Source organism: Dermochelys coriacea, chromosome 10 (genome assembly GCF_009764565.3).
Source record: "Dermochelys coriacea isolate rDerCor1 chromosome 10, rDerCor1.pri.v4, whole genome shotgun sequence".
NCBI classification, from domain to species: Eukaryota; Metazoa; Chordata; order Testudines; family Dermochelyidae; genus Dermochelys; species Dermochelys coriacea.
The window spans coordinates 30,177,309-30,200,735 of NC_050077.1; the positions used below are offsets into that span (position 1 = coordinate 30,177,309).

A 23,427-nucleotide genomic window follows, 5' to 3' on the forward strand; every position below is an offset into this window, starting at 1 on the left:
CAGAGCCGAGAGAGGGGGGGTCACGAAAAAAGCGGCGGGGGGGCCAAAATTTTTTTTGCTTGGGGCAGCAAAAATCCTAGAGCCGGCCCTGCTCGAATCACATTTTTCAAGCTTATCTCCACAGCCGGGAGGGCTCCACCCTTTTCTCATTTAGAAAGGAAGCCCAGATTCTCCCATAATCACCTGACTCCAGGAGCGGGATGTGACACTTCCTGGTGGTACCCAGGTTTGTGAGGCACCTCGGTAGCACCTGCCCTTAGCATGAAGAAGCCTTGTCTGTGCCTGTCAGGGTTCAACTCCCAAATGCCACTGGCCACAGGCAACACAAGCACTCCCCTCTAGACCAGCAGTTCTGAAGCTGTGGGTCGGGACCCCAAAAGACATGGGCCAGGACCCCTTTGAATGGGGTCACCGGGGCTGGCTTATACTTGCTGGGACCTGGGGATGAAGCCTGAGCCCCACTACCCAGGGCCGACACAAAGACCAAGACTTCAGGGCAGTGGGACTTGATTGGGCTCAGGCTTTGATCCCCCATCCTGGGGTCATGAAGTAATTTTTGTTGTCAGAAGGGGCTCACAGTGCAATGAAGTTTGAGAACCCCTGCTCTAGACCTGTGAAGGCTCTGCTGTCTCTCTACATGTAAGCAACAGGCACACTAACCCCTGGGCCCTCTGACCATCTCCCTGGAGCGTCCAGCCCCTGGTTCACTGGATACTCCCAATATTCACAGGTTCACTGCTTCCAGAGGAACAGTACACCCTAGCTTGCCAGTTCCTCCTCAGATCACTGCTTCACTTACCTCACAGCACTTAGATATGTTTAAAGTAAAATCAAGTATTAGTTTATTTAACAATGCTCAGAGATTCAAGTAGTAGTAAGTAGAAGTATTGGAAACAAATGGTTACATAACACTTTCTATAGCCTAGAGTTAATTAACCAGATTCTCTTGTGTCTCAAAGTCCTTGCAAGGTTTTATACCCAGGCTTGGCTGTGACCCTCCTTTCATGTAGCAAACATACTATCCATTTGTCTTCTAGCCGATGGACCCCATGTGTTTCCTTGCACCTCACGATATACCACAACTATCCTTTGTCTTTATTCATAAGCAGGACACCCATCCTGCTGCTTGTTGGTTTCTGTAGATTTCACAATCTGTTCTTTTGTCTATGGCTCACTATGCAAACAGGCAGAAAATGCACAAAATACAAATTACCAGACAGGGAGATGGGTGTCTGTTATGTCCTGCCTGAAAGGAACATGAAGTGAGCTGTAGCTCACGAAAGCTTATGCTCAAATAAATTTGTTAGTCTCTAAGGTGCCACAAGTACTCCTTTTCTTTTTGCGAATACAGACTAACACGGCTGCTACTCTGAAGCTCTGAGGTTGTCACCTCTTAGTGACCTGCCTTAACTCCAAGATCTTAAGAATATAATTTTTAGTATAGCTACATAACTCCTTCAATATTATCTGTACATGAATATCCCAATGGTTATGACGAGTAGTGGGCTACTAGCTCTTGGTAGAGACTTCTCATGCCACCTTTTGGAGAACTATTATGCAGATATCTGACCCAGGGATGGGGGATCCCGTAAAACCCTATGTACTCCATATCCGCTGCCCATTTGGCACCAAGGGGATCCAGGGGCTTTAGGGAGGGGGAAAAAACAAACCAACCTTTCAAATATCAGGAGTGCAGCTAAATTTGTGAGAGCCCGCAAGGCTCCTGTTGGGTGTGGAACCAATGTGGGGGTCCCGAGACAGGGGCAGGTTTGGAGAGGCGAGAGTCACAACAGAGGAAGTAAGTTTGGGGTGGGAGGACAAGAGACCAGATTCTGAGGCGGCTGGGCAGGGTGTCAATTGAAGGGACTAAGGTTTCGGGGGCAGGTTTCTGTGGAGTATTGTGGGTTTCGGGGGGATCTTTGGGGGGGGTTACAGAAAGTGTTCTAGGCTTGTCTCCTGGGGGCAGTGGGAGGGGGCATTATGAGGGGTTTAATGGGGGCAGGGTTTGGGGTATGAAGAAGCCTCTCGCTGTCACCCGTTGCCCCCTATGGTCAATTTGCGGCTGAGCAAAGCCCCCCACCCGGCCGCCAGGCTCCTGCCTGGCCTCAGCGGGCGCTGGCGGCCGCGATAGGGCCGGGCGGACACTAGGTGGCGCATAACCCTCAGCCGGTCCCACTTTCTCGCTCTCTCTCTCATCACGTGATGTGAGCCATTGTCATGTGATCTTCCGGCCCGCTCAAAATGGCGGGCTCCACGCTGGCGGCGGGGTGCGCGGCCGGGAGCTGGGGGAGCCGGTGGCGGCCGCCGCCTGTGGCTGTTCTCGCCGCTTCCTTGGCGCTGCTCAGCTGGCTCCGCACAGCGGACGGCGGGTGAGTCTCTGGCCTCCCGGCTGGGCAGCTGGTCCGGCCAGCCCAGGTGTCGAGCCTGGGGAGGGAGCACACCCGGCCCGCGGGTAACCCCGGCCCAGCGTCCCCATCCCCCCCAACCAGGGACCCCGGCCAGTTCCCCTCGCCACCCCTTCTCCCTCCCCCGCTAATAAACTCAGCCCAGTTCCCCCTTCCCCCCAAACCATCTACCCCCTCCCCCAGTAGTGCTCTCATGGGGGCCATCTTAACAGCATTTTCTGTTCATGACACGTGCTGTCTCTGCATCCCCCCCCCCCCCGTGTCTAGTTTATTCCCCTGAATCAGTACTTCTCAAACTTTTGTACTGGTGACCCCTTTCACATAGCAAGCCTCTGAGTGCGACCACCTTTATAAATTAAAAACATTTTTAATATATATTTAACACCTTTATAAATGCTGGATGCAAAGTAGGGTTTGGGGTGGAGGCTGACAGCTCACAACCAACAGTTCCCTCTAATTTTTGACAGTCTGTGCGCAAAAAATTTCTTCTGTGCAAATTGTTATGCTTCTGTGCAAATTTTTGTGCGTGTGGTGTTTCACTGTGTGTGAGGGGTTTAGGATCTGTGTGTGCGCGCACAGCTTAGAGGGAACAGTGCTCACGACCCCCCCCCCCATTTAATAATCTCATGAGCCTCTGAAGAGTGCCAACTCCCAGTTTGAGAACCCCTGCCCTAAATGGTGCGGCGGGGGGGGTGTCTCGGCTGACCTGCATCTTTCACGTGGTCTAGGGAACAAACTTTGCGGTACTTAGTACTTGTGGAAAGTCCTGTCTCTGACGCGACATGCACTTAGAGGGAAAATGAACTTTTAGCAGATCTCCCCGTGTCCAAACTGCTCTAAACTGGTTTAACCTGACCTTAGTGTGTAGGAGCAAAAATATAACACATCCCCTGCTTGTGGAGTCACAGCATAAACAAAGCAAGCAAGAGAGACAGAAATGCCATTGAAAAGAAAGATTCCTGAAAATGAGACTATGACTATTATGGTCTAGAAGCTAAGTACTGTACTTTGTTGTTTGTCTACACTAGGAAAGAGAGAACGTGCCAGGAAAGAAACATTTGAGTGTTTTAGCTTTTATAGTCATGCCAATAGTTGATTACTACCTAGCCTCCTTTCAGAAATTATTTCAACTAAATTATGCCCCATATACATTGGTGACAAACCTGGACTAGGGCAACAATCGAACACCTATGACAGCTAGCACAACTATTCTACAAGCATAGACCAGAGTTTTGGGAGTCTGAAGAAACAGTGAGCTTTGTATATCTTATTGTATAATTCCTTTATATTATGTTTGTTCTAGGGGCGTGTCTACACTTAAAAACTTGCATCAGTGCAGCTGCAATTCCATCAGTGTAGTTACTCTACCTCCCCAAGAGGCAGTAGCTATGTCAGCAGGAAAAGGTCTCCTGGTGACATAAGTGCTATCTACACGGGCTTAGGGCAGTATAACCAAATCATTTGAGATGTGGATTTTAGATACCCCTGATTATGCTAATAAAGGTCTATAATGTAAACAAGACCTAACTGTCTTGATACAAGGAAATCCTGTCTTGAATACCCAAGACAGGATTTCCTTGTATCAGTTACCTAATATTTCAGAGTTAATTTCCACTGTGCAACTCTCCTAGTAATGTCTTTTTTAATATAGTTAGTGACTGATATTCATATGTGGTAACCTCAGAAAAATATTAGGTGTGTTTGTGGCAGATATTATTCCCTTTTGTCTCATGCTAAAGGCAATACAAATTAACAACCTATTTACTAACCTTCAGTAAAGAATTTGGAATCCAGTTTCAGTGGTGTCCACCTGTCAAAGCATGTGGAACACAAGACACTGTTTCAAAAAAAAAAAAAAAAAAAGTTACATCACAGCCCCCTTCTGAGTTCAGCAAATCTTTTTATCCTGGGCATCTCCCACATCACCTGTTCTGCCCCGCCCCGCCCATCTTGTCAACAATGCTTTATCTAAGCCCGGGTGGGAAAGCTTTTTGGCCCAAGGACCAATTTGGGGTTGCGAAACTGTATAGAGGGCCTGGTGGGGAAGGCTGTGCCTCCCCAAACAGCCTGGCCCCTGCCCCCTATCCACCCCCTCCCACTTCCCACCTCCTGACTGCCCCCCTATGAATCTCTGACCCCCCCCACTCCTTGTCGCCTGATTGCCCCCTCCTGGGACCCCCTGCCCCTAACCGCCCCTACAGGACCCCATCCAACCCCCCCGTCCCCTGACTGTCCTGCCCCCTATCCACAGCCCTAGCCCCTGACAGGCCCCCTGGGACTCCCACGCTTATCCAACTGCTCCCTGTCTCCTGACCGCCCCCTGAACCTCCGCCCCATCCAACAGCTCCCTGTCTCCTGCCCCCATCCAATTCCCAACCTCCCCCCCCCCCCCGCTTCCTCCAGCTCTCTGATCCCTTACCATGCTGCTCAGAGCAGCAGGACTGGCTTATTGGAAAGCCTGGGAGATGGCCGGGCACAAGCCGTGCCGCCCTTGCGGCAGTTTGGCTGCGGGGGAGGAGGGACAGCAGGGGAGGGGCCAGGGGCTAGCCTCCCTGGCTAAGAGCCCAAGGGATAGGCAGGATGGTCCCGGAGGCTGGATGTGGCCCGTGGGCTGTAGTTTGCCCAGCTCTGATCTAAGCTCTTAAGGAAAACTCCCATTGTTGCACCAACAGCTGTAATAGAAGCCCTAGTATATACAGGGTGCAGGTATTTTTGCCACTGTGACATCTAGGCCTGCTCTGATCATTTACATGATGCATAGTTTAAAAATGCCTGTCCCCTGCCTATGCCAGCACTCCCACTGCTGGTACTGCAATAGTGACAGCAAAATGGTGCTGGTTTCCTTATTAGACAAGAGCTTAGGGACTTGAGACATGGGTTCCATTCACTGCTCTGTCATATACTTTGTGTGACCTTGGGCAAGACACTTAATCTGGTCTATACTTCAGAAGTTTTACTATCGTAACTATGTTGGTTTAAAAGAGAAAAAAAAATCACACCCCTAATCAACATAGTTATGCCAGCAAAGCCATAGTGTAGATGTAGTAATGCCAGTACAAGATGCTTTATAGCAGTATAGCTTAGTTCACTTAGCCGAATTGGAATAAGCTGTTCCAAAATACCACCATAGTTGCATGGATTGGAGGTAGGGAGAGGACAGGGTAGCCACTTTAACTATGCCAGCAAGTTAAAAGTGGCAAAAGTTTTAAGTGTAGACAAAACCTTAGTGTCTCTGGGTTTGTCTACATAGGCTGCAGGAGCGAGTGTCCCAGCTCAGGCCAATAGACTTGGGTTTGCATTAGTTCTGTAAGAATAGCTGTGTGAATAGCTGTAAGAAAAGCAATACAGCTCTTTGAAGTTGTGACTCAGGCTGGAGCTCGGGCTTTGAAGCCCACTCCCTCCTTAGGCTTCAGAGTCTGAATTGCAAGTTCAAGCTGCTGGCTACATCCTTATTTTTAGAGTGCCGTGTGAGCCCTGCAAGCCCAAGTCTGTCAACCCGGGCTGGGAGGCTTGCTGCCACAGCTGTGCCTCAGTTCCATCTGTAAGATGAGGATAGTAGTACTTTCCTTGCAGGGATGTTGGGAGGCTAAACACATTAAAAAGACTGTGAGGTGCTCAGAGGGTCCTGTAAGTAGCTTAGACAGACAGACGGAAAACAGACCAGCTGGTTGAATGAGAACTAGATTTCACAATCTCACCAATCTTTTCATTTCAGGAGTTCATTAAATGATGACTTGTTATTGCCATATCCTCCTTTCTACCATGGTCCTCGTCACCATCACAGGTACGTCAGAGATTGTCAAGCTGTTGTGCATGGCAACGTAACACATGAAACTTGGCTAAGCAACACTAGCACCGAACTCCCCATAACTACGACAAGAGGATTCGTGTCTTACTTCCCGCCAGAGGGCAAGATGCAAAGGGAAGTCTATGGCCACTTTACTTTTGTGAGCAACCCCCTGAGAACCTTCTCTGTGTTAGAGCCTGGCGGCTTGGGAGGTTGCAATTCAAGCCTTCGGTCCACTGTGATAGAAACTGCAAGACACGGCAAGTGCCTAGTGGCCCAAAATGGTGGCTACTTTGACATGGTCACCGGAGAATGCCTTGGGAACATTGTGAGCGATGGAAGGCTGGTGAGAAATGCCAGAGGCGTGCAGAATGCGCAGTTTGGCATCAGGAAGGACGGCACCATGGTGTTTGGGTAAGGATCTGGGTGCTTTTCTGTGCCATTTTCTTGTCCCGAAAGGCTCAGTATAAACATTAAGGCAGAAAGTGCCCCCCCCACCCCCACCAGGAACTGGCTTCTGGACCTTCCCATACTATAACAATGGGGATTTTTAATCCCGTACATTATAGAATGGCCCTGTTGGCCTGATCTCAGACATTGCGTCTCTTTATTGAAAGGAAGCACTGGCAGTGTGATCTATCAGAGCAGCTTGGTAGAAAGACCCTGTCCCTTCCAACTCTGATATTCTATGATATTTTCCAAGGGCTGAATGCAGCTTATCAAGATCAATACTAGGGCTTCATGTAGTCACCTAGCAGCTTCATTTTTTTTTTTAAAATGACTATTTTACATTGTTGGACGGACAAAAGGGATATTAAAGTTTTGCAGAAATAGTTCTGTTTCCCTGGAATAATACCGTGCCGATAAAGGATCATATTTACAGACTGTTCCAAACAGCCGTCATTTTTGCATGTGCATTTCTGTACTATGCATTGCATAGGCAAGTGATAAGGCATACGCCTATAGAACCAATTTCTCCTCTGTCTGTAATGTACACAGAAATCTGTAATGTACACCTGTGTACACAGAAGTTGTGTCACTATCACTTTTACATACAATTAATTGTAGGAAAACAGAGCCTATCTATTAAAAAAAAAAAAAAAAAAGTGATGTGTGCCTAGGCACTATGAAGGCTTTCCCAATCTTGCACTGGTTCATTTAAACTTGGTACCCTGTGGTCTATTGAAGAGTAAGATTTATCTCTTTAATTCAGGGCTTTGTAGTTCAGTTGTACATTTTTCCAAAAGATCTGCTATAGAAATCATTTTGGAAAGGTTCCCTGGCCTGCAATATACAATAGGTCAGGCTAGACAATCACAATGGATCCTTCTGGCCTTGGAATCTGAATCTATGAATCATTAGTCTTGGAGCCAGTCACTCATAATTTCTACACATGGCTCTGCTCCAGACTCCCCTATCTGACCTTGGGCAAGTCCCGTAGGTGCTGAATTTGCAGTAGCGCGGAATACCCCCAGTTTGTTGATTTCCTCTATGCTTGTGAGTGCTTGGTACTTCAGGAAATCAGGCCCTTAGCTTGCCAGTGCCTCAGTTTCTCACCAATCAAAAGGGGATAATGCTGACCTCCCAGGAGAGTGGTGAGAATCAGTGTTTGTAAATATCAGATATTAAACTTACAAATTAGACATTCCCTCTTCATAAATATGTTGAAAGTTGCTGATTTTCAAGTACGTGGTGCATTATATCCAGCACAGATAGTAAAGGGTAGTAAAATGGTCTTCCAAAATAAACTTAAGAAGCTTTCTGTATTTCCTAGGCCAAATGGGGTGCATTTGACGTGAATTGTGAAAGGTTTTCTCACAATGCCATGAGAGCCATTCAAATGCTAAATACGCTCACCACTAATCACACATGTATTCGTGATGCTTTGTTTTTTTCAATGAATGTTTGTGTGAATAAGAACTCATGTGGATGGTCACACCTACTAGCTGACCTGGAGGTTCTAGTCATGAATGCCTTTTCAGCATTTGCTCTGCTTCCAAGAATGTTGGTTTGGGGTTTTTTTTTTTTATGAAGGCTCCTTCCCATAATGCAATGCAGGGTCTGTCCACCCAGCCTCAGGAGTCCTGGGACTGATTCCATGCCTTGCAAAACCCATCTGACCCAGGCCAGTGTGGATTCTCAACTCATTTTCACTGCCAGATTAAACTGAGCCCACTTAGGCTCTTTTAAACCTGCTAAGATGGAGCTGCTGTTGTAGAAGGTTTAACACATTGCTAGTGGAGACAGAGCCCGAGGCTCTGCCTGTACTTGAAAATTGATGTGTTTCTGGCTGCGGGTATGGTTCTGTCTAAAGTAAGGTGTTTTGCTGTAATCTCCCTACCACTGCTCCTCTGGTTCAGCTCTCCTGGTGGTACCAATGGCAGGAGCTTTAGTATACGCAAGGGGCTGGTGGTCACTTGAGTATTACTCAGGGTGTTGTATAGATTTGCTGCCTGCCAGGTTCAGTCCATTGCTTCTGAAACAGTGCAGAACATGGCTTGATCTACGCATATGGTCACATTTTTCCAGAACTGGTTGAGCTGCCTGTTGTCAGGAGTAAATGGATTTCCTAATGTAGACAAGGCAATAATCTGGCATCACTAAAGGTTTTGGGGCACTTTGATGATCCACTTCACTCCTCTGGTTTCTCTCCCAGTTACCTGTCGGAGGAAGATGTTTTGGATCAAGTGAACCCATTTGTGCAGCTGGTGAGTGGTGTAGTCTGGCTGCTGAGAGATGGAGAAGTGTATGTCGATCAGAGTAAGACAGCGGAGTGTGACAAGACTCAAGCCACAGGTAAGGATCCTAAGCTACTGCCTCCAATCTGCTGACGAACTGCTTTGTGAGGAGGTTGTAAATGGGCATCTTGATTTCATAGCTGTAGATTTTGTCTGCACCAGTACGTGCTACTCCCATTGTCAGCCATGGTTACATCTGCAAACAATTGTGCATCTGCAAGCGTAGGCAGAGCTAAACTGTTTCCCATAATGCTTGGGGAGGATCAGATGATGGGTATAGCATGTGCTACATTGTAATGGAACCAGAAGCATTAACATTTCTCCCTGTTGCTACTGCCTGCACAGCTGGCGATAGTGGTGGGCTATCTGCTGCCATTTTAGACACCAAGTCACCTAACCCTGCTCAGAGTAGGTCTAGACAGTGTAATGGTTAAAGTGCCAGAGGTTGTTGGTGCTGGGCTGCACTAGCATTGCCACCAGTGCTGCTGGTGGGGGAGCTGAAAATAAGCCTTGCTTGGATAAGGAGAGAGAGTCTTATTTTGTCTGGGTTGTGAAGCAAAGCACCCCGGTGCCCATGCCAATCTAGTAATATGGGGGAGTGGGAGGATTAACAGGTCACTCCAATAAGCTGACGTTCTGCCAGTATCTTGACACTGTCTTTTCCTATCCCCCACCTCAGTTGCTGCTATAACAAGATACAACAGTTGGAGCTCTCCCCTGGAAGTTTGAGAGAGCGGGGAGCAGGAGCCTAGACTGTGAACTCTGGAGTAGAGACCGTCTTCTAGATTCACATCCATAGGGCCCTGATCCTGATTAGAGGCTTTGGGTGCTAGAAATAATAATATCCAGTTAGTCCTTGGCCTGAAGGTACCAGCAAGGGGCCTTATTTTAGTGTGAATGCTTATCCATGGAGAACTAGATTGAAGCCAGAAACTCATTTCACAAGAGCAGTCACCATCAACCTGGGCTGCAGCTGAACCCTGACCTAGAAGTGAAGGGCTCCATATTCCATTCCCAGTCTCCCAGAGCCAGCCAGTCTCTTGTAACAAGAGCGGTTATGGAAATTCTCATCCCTAGTTCCTATGTGAGGTTAGATGGGGAAGGCTGGAGTTAAGTTAGTAACTAATGCTCAGTCTTTTCCAGGTGGAGGTATCTGTAAAGTCAGCTCTTTCACCTGCCTGTGAATTATCCTTTTTCCCATGCAGGGACCTTTGACAAGTTCATCAATGTGATATCTGCCAGGACGGCAGTGGGACATGACAGGCTCGGGCGACTGATCTTGGTTCATATGGATGGACAGACTGATGTGAGAGGGTAAGGCTGAGGATTCGTTCTTTAGTAAACTCTCGGGGCAGGCAAAGTATCAAATGGACTGATCCGGCATCACTGCCTATATTGAGAACAGCATCAGCTCCCATGTTCAGTAAAGCCAGGTGTAAGTTTAAGGCACCGTTTAAAAGTTTGCGGTGGTAAAGAGGCAGAGCCAGGCACTCTGAGTTAATGAGAGAACAAACCCTGCAGGACTCCATACTGCTAGCCATGCCCTGTGAACTATTTGGGCTCTTGATACCCCACTCTCCCTTCTAAATCCACTACTGCAGACAGAGAAGAACTGATGCTGGATCTTTCTGCTAAAATGATCTCAAGTGAAATTACATGTTGGCACTGATGTTGCCATCACTAGGCTTCAGAGTGTAGATTTAATTGTGATGAATAAGGATAATTTTCTCCTCTCTCAGCAGTGTTGAGCCAGATACTGCTGTCATTGACATTCATGATAGTTTGCTGTTCATTTCAATGGGAACAGGTTGGTCCTATTGTTTTCCCTTGTCTGCAGAGCTATCCAGACAGTGCTGCATTTGCATGGATTCCCCCACATGTCAATTAAAAGGGTTAGAAGTGTAACTTTTTAAAATGGAAGCTTACTCTGTCCTGGAAGCCAGATATATGATGCATGTCCTAGTCTATAACTTCCTTCTCTCTCCTGAACAAAACCCAAGAGAATTTAAAGGTATTGGGTCCGATCAGCCGTGGTGTAACTCTCTGGCTTAAAAGAACTACACCGGGCTATCTTAGGCCCAGCCTGTATATTTTGGAACAATAAACGGATGCTGCAAACTTGAAATGGAGTCGTTTAAGACTTAAAGTGCTTATCTGAAAAAGATTTGGGAGTTGTGGTGGATAATCAGCTGAACATGAACTCCCAATGTGACTCTGTGGCCAAAAGAGCTAATTGAATCCTGTGATGTATAAACAGGAGACTCTTGAGTAGGAATAGAGAGGTTATTTTACCTCTGTATTTGGCACTGGTGCATCTGCTGCTGGAATACTGTGCCCAGTTCTGGTGTCCACAGTTCAAGAAGGGATGTCGACGAATTGGGAGAGGGTTCAGAGAAGAGCCATGAGAATGATTAAAGGATTAGAAAACATGCCTTATAGTGACAGACACAAAGAGCTCAATCTATTGAGTTTAACAAAGAGAAGATTAAGGGATGGCTTGATCATAGTCTATAAGTATCTACACAGGGAACAAATATTTAATAATGGGCTCTTCAGTCTAGCACAGAAAGGTAGAACACGATCCAATGGCTGGAAGTTGAAGCTAGATAAATTGAGATTGGAAATAAAGGCATAATTTTTTAACTGAGAGTGTAATGAACCATTGGAACAATTTACCAGGTTGTGGTGGATTCTCCATCACTGACTATTTTTAAATCAAGATTGGTTGTTATTCTAAGGGGAAGTTCTCTGGTCTGTGATATACATGAGATCAGAGGTTCTCAAACTGGGGGACATGGAATATATTCTGGGGGGTGAGACATGAGAAGCTTGGGGGAGAAGGGGGTGGGGGTAGACACTTACTGCAGACACTGTACCCCACAGCAATGAATAACTAGCAAAGCTGATTCCTCCAAACGTATCAGGTCCTCAGGTGGCGCTGTGCGTTTTGACGGATTTCTGTTAAACTTGCCTAGCATTATACAAAGTCACGGCCATCCGATTGCTACGACGCAGTGTGCACATTTAATTGTAAGCATGGACCACAATCGCAGTTTGCTTATATTACATTGGAGTGTTTGCTCATTCATGCAACAGGAAAAAAACAAAACAACTCAAGTGAAAAAACAAAGAAGCCAAAACTGATTTAAAGGACGCACCGCCACCGCATATATGGTATACGTACTTGTGTGGCGGGCACATACATGGACTATGGACACAAAGAAGTTGGCCTGATCTATAAGTTTGAGAACCACTAGATTAGATGATCACAGAGGTGCCTCCTGGACACCTGGACTCTGAATTTCAGGCCCTGCACCTGCTGCCAGCTTTCCCTGCTGGTTTTGAGAGTTTACGATCATCTTTTCCTATGTGAAGCGGTGTCTTTTCCCTGTGAGGGACCCATCTGAGCAGCAGGGGAAATGGCCAACTAGACTGGAGGAAACAGTGAATTTGACTCTCCACACAGTACTGTCACATTCATGAAGTAGAACTGGAAGGGGAAAATTCTCTTTTGTTTTCTCAGCTCTTTCAGGGATAGTCATCTTAGATTTACCACTAGGAGGGATAACATCTTTCAGACAGAGGCATGATTTATATGAACTCTGTCCCTTTTCAGGTACTTCTGATATGCAGCAGCGAAGCTGGTTCTTCTGTCTGAGTGCTCATCTGCAGCAGTAGAGCTGCATCAACTGAGAACTGCTAGCATCACCCAATGTGTACAATTGACATGCACTGGGGGTCTGAGCTCAGTTTTGAACTCTTTCCATTGGTGTAGCACTCCCAGGCTGGGGTTCTCCGCTGTCATAGTTACCGTAGTGCAAAAATCCAAGGGCAGCCATTTCACTCCTATGTTTCCAGGGCCACAGCTGTGAGCAGGCTTGGCAGGATTCAGTTTTTTTGGTAAATGTCAGTAAACATCGATTCCACTGTAGACACAAACTGACAGAAATGTTTCTGTTAACAGTCAAAGTTTCCAGATAGGCAAAGTAGGAAAATGCTGCTTGAGAAGTTATGAGCCTTGGATTTAAGGATCTTGATTCTGTATATTTTGACATGTGACGTTGACAGTTTGTGTTTTAATGGTTATAAAGCTTTAACTTTTGAAGCCTAACATCTGCTGTCATTAAATCATTTTTGCCTGACTCTTCTCCCCCATAGCTTCCCACAACTGTGAAAATATAAATAGATTAAAAATGCTTAAAAATAAACAGATATTATCCATCCAAATTATATTGGAAAAAAATCAAATTCTGCCAATCCTAAATATCAGTTATATCCACTGGCCACCAGCAGAAATGTTTGCTTCATCTATAAGAAGACTATCCTAAATCTAAACAGATTTTAGACCCGATGAGAAGCTTCAGGAAGTGGTGCTGCACAAACCCAGTTCAAGAATTCAGAGTCCCTCCAGATTATCAGAGAGGCTGCTACTTTGCCCCGGAGATGGCTCTTGCATCCCTTGGTGCTAAACTGCAATAACTGGTTTTTGTTTTGCAGCCTCAATCTCTGGGAAATGGCCAACTTCCTAAAGCAGCAGGGTGTCGTGAATGCTATCAATCTGGATGGTGGAGGGTCAGCCACTCTGGTTTTAAATGGAACCCTTGCGAGTTACCCGTCGGATCACTGGTAGGCGCTGGATGGTGAAAACCATGGGGACACCTCAGCTTCCCAGTTCATTGCCTGAGGAGCTCTCCTCTACATAGACAAGATCTCTGTGGGAACCACTCCAGAGTCACAGGGCTAAACTCAGGCCTGGTGAGAGTGGGTTGGACTCCCACTGACTTTCCTGTGAAATGCACCTGCTTCTTTCGGGAACAGATCTGGTCCTTCATTCTGGTCTCTGTTTATGAAAGGATGAGGGGACTGTATTGCTCTCTGACCTGCCGAGAACGTCACAGAAATAACTTGACGTCTTGGTGCAAGGTACCAATCTAGACATCAGGCATGAATTAGATAGCTAGACTAATAAGAGTTATGAATCCCAGCTGGTTCCACCTTCTTTCTCTCTTTCTGACGCAGAAGGCCAGAGAATATTTTTCAGAGACCTTATCTGCTCTGCCCATAAGGGTCCCATTAGTCCTTGGAAGAGTAGGTAGTGGGCCTAGACTAAAGTTCTCCATCCCCTTTTGCACAATGTGCCAGCTGGCTACCTAGCAGCTGTCATCCACCCCAGAGTGGCTATATTTTGATGGTGGCTGTCTGAGAAATGCCTTGGGCTTTTTCAGGCAGAAGTGTGCTGTGTAAATATAATTATTGTTTTAAATTATCATATTCGAGCTCTGTACTTCTCACCTTGTACCTAAGAGGGAATAATCAGCGATTGAAGCATTAGGAGTTTGCACAGGAAAAGCGTGAGTTTTCCTTTGAGTGAGTGACTAATGTAGGGGTGGCCAACCTGAGCCTGAGAAGGAGCCAGAATTTACCAGTGTACATTGCCAAAGAGCCACAGTAATATGTCAGCAGCCCCCCATAAGCTCCCCCACCCTGCTCCCAGCGCCTCCTGTCCACTGGCAGCCCCACCTATCAGCACCTCCCCCTCCCTCCCCATACCTCCCAATCAGCTGTTTTGTGATGTGCAGGAGGCTCTGGCGGGGGGAGGGGGAGGAAGAGGTGGAGTGGGGGCAGGGCCTATGGTAGAGCCAAGGGTTGAGCAGTGAGCACATTGGAAAGTTGGTGCCTGTAGCTCCCGCCCCGGAGTCGGTGCCTATACAAGGAGCTGCATATGGCTCTGGAACCACAGGTTGGCTACCCCTGGATTAATGGGATTTGGAGTGATTACCTAATTTTCCCAAGTGCTCTGGTATTACACAACCCTCACCACCGTCAGGCTGCTAGCCGAGCTATCAAATGGGACTGTGATTGAAATGGGGATCAGATATGAACTGGCTGGCAGCTGATCTACATGCGTCTTACTAACGTGTCAGCTGATCCAAGAACCAGCAGAGGTCTGGGCGTGTTTCCCTGTTGGAGAACTCAGTGATCCTGGCTTTCAGTTTTTGCCAGTATCTGCACAGCTCACCCCTCCTCCACTCATGCCATAAGGCTATAGGAGCAGGGAATCTTTCACACCCCAGCCTTTGCTCATGGGAACTGCCTTTTGTCCTCAGCAAGTCTGACGCCATGTGGCGCTGCCCTCGGAGCGTCTCAACAGTCATGTGTATCCACGAGCCTGCTTGCGAGGCTCCAGATTGCAGTGGGCATGGGCACTGCGTGCTGGGAGAATGCCAATGCACTGGGGACTTCTGGAGAGGACCAGATTGCAGTGTCCTGGACTGCGGGCCTTCCAACTGCAGCCAGCATGGCATCTGCACTGAGTGTAAGCCTCCCCCATTTACAGAGCGAGCCCATTGCAACTGGGGGTGGGTGTGTTACTCGTGTCACATGCTAGTATGTTGTCATTACCAGCTAGGGGGGCAGTGGGTGGGGAGGGAGGTGCAACTATTGTGGGTGTTGGGTTTATAGAGATTGGCCAGGTTATGGTTCATAGTTCACATCTGCCACCTTATAGGAGTAGGGGAACCCCTCCTGCCTAGCGCCACACAGTAACAAGGCTATGCTCCTAGCTGTCTGGAAGAGATTCTGGACCACTGAAGAGAGAGCCTCTTGTGAACATCTCCCCTCCCAGGGCCCCTCCACATCCTTGTATCTCTGCAGGAACTGCAGAGCTTGTTACATGACAAAACAGCAGGGCAGTTACCTCCCTGGACCACTCCTGCCTTGCTGAAATACCACACTGGAGCCTTTCTAGTTAAGGGTCACCAGTGACTTTCAGTCTAATGAGCCTGGGTGATTCCTCCCACAAGTTCCCAGCACAACCCATTGCCCCTTACCCTCAGGAATCCCCACAGAAAAAGTACCTTGTGACTGACTGCAGCCCTCTCAGAACATGGCTTGCTCCAGCCGCCCCAGGACGAAGAAAATGCCTATATCTGCACCTCTTCCTAGGAGAGCTGTCTTACTCCAGACTCTGTTGAGAGCGAAGTCTTTTATAGCAGCAGCAGCTGCAAATGAGCCCAGCTGGTCCACTCCCTGACCCTCCTGGAGGGGAGTGTGTGTTAACCCTTATCTTGATTTCCGGATGCACGTTCTAAGTAGGGGCATTGGAGTCTCAAGCAATCCGTAGTCTCGCTGCCGGTCTCAGCTGCAATGCCTGACTTGTGTTTCCTCCTTGTGCAGCTGGATGCCTCTGTGATGCTGGCTGGATAGGCAGCAATTGCAGTGAAGGTAACCCCAATTTGTATCATCTTCTTCTTTATGACTATGGAGGGGACCGCGTGATCTGTCGTTATAGGGTGCTGTCTGCCTGATGCCTGCAGCAATGGGGAAATGTGATTCTATTGACCCTATCTAAGGGTGAGCCGCAAAAGAAAGACAACAAGCTGTGTTGTTCTTTTTCTGTTGCGCCTTTAGGATACATAATGGTCTGCAAGGGGTTTGCTGCATTTTTTCCCCGTTAGACATAGCCAGGATTTCCAAGTTGTGGTTCCCAATCAGATGGGTCTGAGAACTGTAGATTGTGAACTTCCTGCCTTTTTAACTGCAGGGTGTAGAGTGTGAATTCAGCCTCTAAACCAGGATAAGTTCTCCTCAAGTGTTGTAGTTAAATAAATTTTAAGTAGTGTGAATAAATTACTTCCCCTCTGAGGTTTCACCTCCTTACTATCGGTGATGTCACCACCCTCCTGGCTCTCCAGCGAGTTTCCTGGGGTACAGCAATAGAGTAGCAATGGGGAAGGGAAAGCTGACTGGTCTGGGATAGATGCATGATCAAAAGTGCAGGAGGGGTTTTTTGTTTTTAAAAGGCCTTTTATTAAACAGCCCAACCCAGCATAATCACCTAGCTAGCAGCATCTCTGTGGCCTTGCCATGAGCAACACATCCATCACGGGCTTTGGAGCTGCAGGTGCTCAAATCATCAATGGGAGCTGAGGAGATCTGTGACTTCAGCAGGCACCAGTTAACTCTCCCCATGCAGCAAGGGCTTTCTAGAGCCCTTGGGAAGTCTTTGCCCCTGCTCAGGCCTGGGGATAGTCCGAGCTGCAGGGCTTCTCAGCTTTCCTGAAGGCCCTTCCCGTGTCCATGAGGTTCTCAGCTGTTATCTTCTGACAGAGCCAGCCCGTGGTGAGCAAAGGGGTTGAGGGGGCTTGTCCAGCTCCAACTGGGAATTCCTCACTGGGCTCAGTTGCCCATTAAAGGGGAGGAGGGAAACAACTACAGCAAGGTAGGAGTCCTGTCCAACCTCTTTACCTGTTCTGGTGGGAACTCCCTTCTCTGGACACTTAATCAGAGGCATAAAGAGCAGAGTTGTCCCGCCCTTACCCTTAACGGGAGCCCCCTGCAAACTGATCTCTTCCTTCTCCTGGCATGCCCTGCTCCCAGCTGAGGTAGGTTTGCTCCATGCTGTCACAGGTTACATGCTTGGTTTTAATTTGCTTTGCTGGTTGCTTAGCAGCTGATTGGCTTGTAGGAGGTGCTGTAGTGTCCTGTCCCTGTGTAATGAATACTCAGTGAATGGGGAGAGCGGTGGGGAAGGGGTGCTGGCGTGTTGATACAGAGAATTCCAGCTGCTCTTGGCATGGCCAGTAAGAGAGCTCTGATGAGTTTGTGCTTGCCTGCAGTGTGTGCTAGCGGCTCCTATGGGGATGGCTGCACCCAGAAATGCCTCTGTCAGAACGGTGGAACGTGTGACTCTGTGCACGGATCCTGCACCTGCCCGGCTGGTTACCAAGGAGCCATCTGTCAGCAAGGTGACATCTCTTCCAAAGAGCGGTGTGTGTGTATGAAGGCTTTAAATGTCCTATATGGAGCAACCCTGTATTGAGACTAAGGAAGACCTGAGCTCTGCCCCACAGGGCTCAGTCAAGCAAGCCCAGGCATAGACTCTCCAGCTGGGTCCTGGTAATGCAGACAAGTCAGGCTTACAGCTATGCTAGGTGGCTACCTTTTATGTACAAAATGCTGTTTAAAAATGTGACACTTTCTTTTGTAACTGGAAGAGACTGGCTCTTTCCTTGTGTGCATTCAAAACCAGCTGAACTCCCACCTAATTCACACCTGGCCTGACAAATGGGCCAAGTTTCAGCCAGAAAGCTGTAAATCTAACAAAGCCAAAGGCAGCTGACCATGACCTCTTAATTCTGGGTGTCACTCCACACTACGCCTCTAGCATGTACGTAGTCTGAGTCAATGAGTGTTGAAAGTCTGGGCTTTGCACCCTCCCTTTAATGGCTGATTTGCCTGTAGCTCTTATTTCTTAGTTTGCATAACTGCAACTGCTCTTATTGAAACATCTAATGCTGGTTTGAATCTTACTTTCTGCCTCAAGAGCCTGCTGCAGGGAGTTGCACAGATTAATTACACTGCTCTTTTAATTTTAGTTTTTGTCACCTTGTTCTCATAAAACGAGGGGGACTAGACAAGTGCCTGAGATAGACAGGTAGTGTGCGAAAATATACTGGGGAAATGAAGCTTGTTTAAGTGTTTCTGAACAATTACTGCACATGCAATGGCTTTAGTGGGACATGCGTGGCTGAGGTAACATGCCTTGTGCTGATGTGGAAATCCCAGCCTGCAGGGAATATACCCTGCTTTCTTTGTAATCACTTGACCTTAATTCCTCAGAGTGCCCTGTAGGCTGGTATGGGCCAAACTGTCAGCAGCTTTGTGACTGCGAGCACGGCTGTCCTTGTGACCAGGAGACAGGCAGCTGTAATATCACCTACGAGGACAGCCTGCAGGACAAGTTATTCAGAGGTATGTCCCGTGTTGCCGCTTTACTTGGTTCTCTTCGGCTACATGGTGCAGCAGCTTTACCATGTGACACTGACATGACCATAGGGACTGAAGCTTGTCTCACTTGTCATTAGCTCTGCAGAGCTATGATTCAAGCAGCTGCCACCTTGGCTAGCTAATGCTTTTCCCTGCGCTTCGGTTGGGCTCGTTCGGCGTGAGGCAGTTCCAACCCGTCCACGCCTGTTTCCTTCACCAGTCATAATCTTGTCTTCCAGCTGGGCACTGTCTGGCTTTCCACATGGTTCCAACAGGGAGTGATGAGAAATCCCTTCTCACAGAGTAAGTGTGCAATGTTTGATTATATATTAACAAATGATAGAGCAGCACCTGCCTGCCGCCAGTTGGCCTTTTGTGGTGAAGTGGGGAGGATGGCCAGGGAGTGTGAAAACCTCCTGCTTCATTGTGTATAGTACACATGCTTGCCCCTCAAGCTCTATGCTCAGCTCATCAGGCTTCTGGTTGAGCACAAAATTCCTAGGAGGGAACTGCCCCTAGGTTGCAGAGCGTGTCTAAGCTGGCTTTGAAAGCCAGCCTCAAGTTGTGGGTCTACAAGCAAGAGCTAGGGCCCTGTTGTTGCTGCTCTGGCACAAGACTAGAGGGGAAGGTAAGGGCAAGCAATGCCCAACAGCTGTCATGGGAGGGCCCCTTGGGAGAGACTCATTAGCCAGGGTGTGCCCTATTCTCCCTCCTCTTACATCCTGTTCAGCCAACAGCCAGTCTGTAAATAATAATCAGGGAGGCCCCTGTGTTTGGGGAGGGAGATGAATCATGATTCATCCTCACTTTGGCTAAGCTCTTGGGGGTAGATTGTTAATTGCCTCTGTAATTGTAAGACAGGGCTTTGTTCCCCACTGGCCTAGCTGCAGCAGGGTTTGCACCATAGGGGATTGATGGCGAAAGGTCTCTTACATATGCTGGTGCAATATTGCATTAAACTGAGTCCTCCAGCCCACTAGCTCTGAACTGCAAATAACTCATGTAGGGAAGCAGAGCCCCATGCACACAGCATCCAAAGGAACCAAACCGGTGGATTAAACTCTCTTAGCCTAGTTTTTGCCCTGGGTTACACTTGATTTCCTGCTTCTGGGCAAGTTAATTTTGATTGCAGGCCATCCAGGTGCAGCACCATCGTATGGTGCTTGTATTACTGATGAGGAGAGACTAGACCAGCTGCACTGCTAATGATGGGCCTCCACATTTAAAGCCATTCACTTATTTTTACTAATCCTACATTCTGGCTCCTGTTAGTGAAATGAGAGAACCGCTTCAAGTACACTCTGTTCTGCTTTTGTTATGAATAAGGTTAAGATTTTGTCACAGGTATTTTTAGTAAAAGCCACAGGCAATACACACTAAATCACACAAACACAGGGCTGGCTGCCCAAGCCCCACCCCCTTAGGGACTGAGGTCACCTAAAATCACAGAATCCATGACCTCCCTGAAACAGTGGGGTCCAGCAGCCATTCGTTCATCTTTCTTCTGTGCCCCAGTCATTTCACACAGAGGAACATGCTTTTCACTAATCCCAGCCTTTCTGTCTGCCACAGTCAGCTCTATTGGCGGAAGAGAGAGACCAAAGGTCAGCGTTAAAGGAAGAGGCCAAACACCATAGAAGCAACCAGTCTGAGAGGCTAAAAGCACCCACTTAAGCCACTGTGAGAAGCAAGACCTTAGGCTGCAGCAGTGGTGCAGTCAGCCAGGAGCCACATACCTGAAATCTGCTGCATAGTTACAGTTGTACTAAAACATGTGGTGCTGCATTTCTGAGACTGGGTTATTCGTTCCTCTCTCACAGGAGAACCTGGATCTGCTTCACCTCAGTCTTGGGACTGTTGCTTTTGATCAGTGTGGTAGGAAACCTGAGGCTAGTTCTCAGGAGCCGGGCAGCGGAGCGCTGTGAAAGTGGTGACTACATGTACCATCCGCTGAAGGAAATGAATGGAGAAGCCAGTTATATATGCCCTTTGGAGCAGTACCAGGCAGAAGACACGCAAGATCAAAGCCAGCCAGAGACTGAAGCACTCATTTAACTTGACAGGTGAGGAAAGACTTGAGATATTCTCCCCAGCTGTGGTACTGGCTTTCAGCACAGAGGCCAAACCAAGGGCTACTTCATCCTGGAATGAGAAGCTAGTAACTGGATCAGAACAGCAGCAAGAAAGGGCACAAGATGGTATTCACAGAACATGTGACTAAGGGTTTAACCCAGCAACTGCCTCCCTTCTTGCCACTCCTCAGTTGGAAATCTCTCTTCATGGGCCTGGTGCTCAGGAGAGAGAGAAGGGACATGGGAATCCCTGTGCAACAGCAGCAACTGCTGCTCTACTATGGAGAACAGGGGCCTGTAATAACTGTGGAGGTTACAGGGTGTTGTTCAGTATTCACGGCATTAGATTGTGGATGAGGAATTCCCTGCCCAAGAAACTGAGCTTGATTAATTAGTGACAATGAGAAGAAAACTTAAGAAAAGTCAGTGGAAGAGCAACATGCACTAGCCCATGGCTTTTCTAGCTTTGGGCCAGTTCTCAGGCCAGAGCACTTTCGATGGTTGAGCGGTGTGGTTAGAACAAAGGCACGTCTGGCTTGTTTCACTCAACCTGTGTTTTGTGCAGTTGGGGCTGGAAGGCTTTTCTTTCCCCGCCGCAGTGAGGGACTATTAAGTTTATGATAGGGTCATCAACAAGGTTATGTGAAAAGCCTTTTGTGTCAGTCCCCAAAAGTCTCCCTCCTGAAGGGCATGTAACTCCCGCTCTTCCCTGTTCAGGGTGCAGGTTTTTGCACTGTGGCTAGAGCGGACACGCTGCTCTGGGAATTTGAAGTGACCCTGCTCCCCTTTTTAGTAAAGGTGAGTTTAGCTGGGGACTCACTTTCTGGCCCTGGTCCTGTGCTGCCCCTGGGACGTCAAGAATAACTCACCTAGAAGGAAAAGCTTCAAGGCAGCAGCGCACACAGGCTACACAGAGGTGGAACACGGGAATTAAATCATATGCTAATCGGGCCAGGGGCAGCATCTAATTCCTTTGTTCTCAACCATGTTCCAACATGGTAAGTGCTGTAGGCTTCACTCACTGCTGTAAAAATTGCATTTGCCCTCTGAGTGCAGAAAGTTGCTTAATAGAGAGGACTGAGGTTCTGTAGATTTTAAAGTTGTCAAAGCTAGTAAACGTCTCAGGTGGAGGTTGGTGATTTTACTAAGCCAATGAGTCTTTGCAGACTAAAAGGGCTTTTCAGAAACGTGTTTATTTGCTTACTCTTCTTGAGGAAAGTAACTAGCTTCCAATGTGCCACTGGCTGCTGCAAGCATCTTGAATATGCACTTTGATCATTCTTACTGTGACTCTCCACATAAGCAGAGTTTGTGGAGTTTTTGTGCGATATTTGAAGAGTCAGATCAGTCTGTACATTTAAGAATTGATTTTGCTTTTGGTGATTTAACACTTGAATAAACTCAATTAGTGACTGTTTGAATTCTTATAAAAGTATTATCTCACACTGAAGGAAAATGGTCCGTCACAGACAGGCTTTTAACTGGGGCTCCTTCCTATTTTACCCACTGAGAATCTTTGTAGAGCTGGAAGTGCTGCTGTGGGATCTTGTATCATCCTCTGGCACTACAGGAAAAAAAAATCATTTTAACTGAACTGCTAACACAGCAGATGAGACAGGTTTGTGAAATGAGGTAAGATTCATCTTTACTCCTTGGCACATTTAGATAACTGGAGCAATAGATAAACTATAAATGCCTTAGATTACCTGACAGATACTACAACTGCAATATTTAGTCAGTCATCTCAAAAAAACATTTATTGGTTCATTCATTTTATTTTTAAGTTACAGAAATATGGAGAGCAGAAAATTACAGCTGGTAACTTCAACTTCCAATTGCCATAAGTAACTGCATCTTTAGCTTCACATTTGTTGCTCAGTAACATGTCACAAAGCACCCTGTGTAGTCCGGTAGCATGCTCTGAATTCTCAGAACAAGTTGGGTTTTTTTGCTGACAAGACCCTTGTAAAAAAGCTAAAACAGGAGCAGGTTGAGTGGGGAAAATAGTATATTTACCTAAAAAAATAATGCCCATTTAGTCTTTATATACAGATAGTTTTAATGGCACTGTAACACTTCCACGCTGATTCATGGTCAATGCTGACAATGCACATCCTTTATGGATTGTTAGAAGAATTTTCTCAAGTCTGTGCTGGGAGCATAGGAAACCAACACCAGGCAGGAGGCTCTGATAAATGTCCTTCAACTAGTCTTTCAGCCTTAACCTGGAAAGAAGGGTCTCATCTTTTTTTTGCATTTAATAGCTCGCAGGACAATTGTGGAGGAGGGTGAGGAAGTGAAATGCACTTCAAAAGAAGGTTACTGGCTTTGCTGATACAACTGGCCTTACAAGATACATTAAACACATGCATGATAGCTTAGCACCCAAGTTCAGTAGGTGGGATCTGCAAATTCTGACCCATTTCCCACCCACCAGTTTTTAAAATTGACCAATTAAAATGACCTTTGGAGTAGGGCATCAGTCTTACTTGCTTGCAAGGCCTTAGGCAAGGGGAGTGCAACTGCCACCTTTTAAGAAGCAACGTGCCACTGAAGTCCAACCCTGGGCTCTGGGATTGTAAATGCAAAACAGACTATTGAAACCGTGTATGAAATGGTATCCTAATCCTCTGACACTGAATCAGAATTTCACTAGA

General features: G+C 47.3%; 1 protein-coding gene across 2 annotated transcripts; it reads left to right on the forward strand.

Annotated features, from left to right (window-relative positions):
* The first annotated feature begins 2,212 nt into the window (after positions 1 to 2,212).
* On the forward strand, positions 2,213 to 22,340 carry NAGPA (N-acetylglucosamine-1-phosphodiester alpha-N-acetylglucosaminidase). 2 transcript variants are annotated; one of them, XM_038418311.2, is made up of 11 exons: positions 2,213 to 2,369; positions 6,121 to 6,606; positions 8,849 to 8,988; positions 10,136 to 10,244; positions 13,428 to 13,556; positions 15,038 to 15,246; positions 16,107 to 16,154; positions 17,549 to 17,677; positions 18,552 to 18,683; positions 18,938 to 19,001; positions 20,271 to 22,340. In XM_038418311.2, exons 1-11 carry the CDS (start codon positions 2,242 to 2,244, stop codon positions 20,311 to 20,313), a joined length of 1,617 nt encoding a protein of 538 aa, XP_038274239.1. In that variant the 5' UTR covers positions 2,213 to 2,241; the 3' UTR covers positions 20,314 to 22,340. The 2 variants fall into 2 exon arrangements, with proteins under 2 accessions (XP_038274239.1, XP_038274238.1); XM_038418310.2 differs by having other exon boundaries at positions 20,519 to 22,340.
* The last annotated feature ends 1,087 nt before the right edge of the window (positions 22,341 to 23,427 follow it).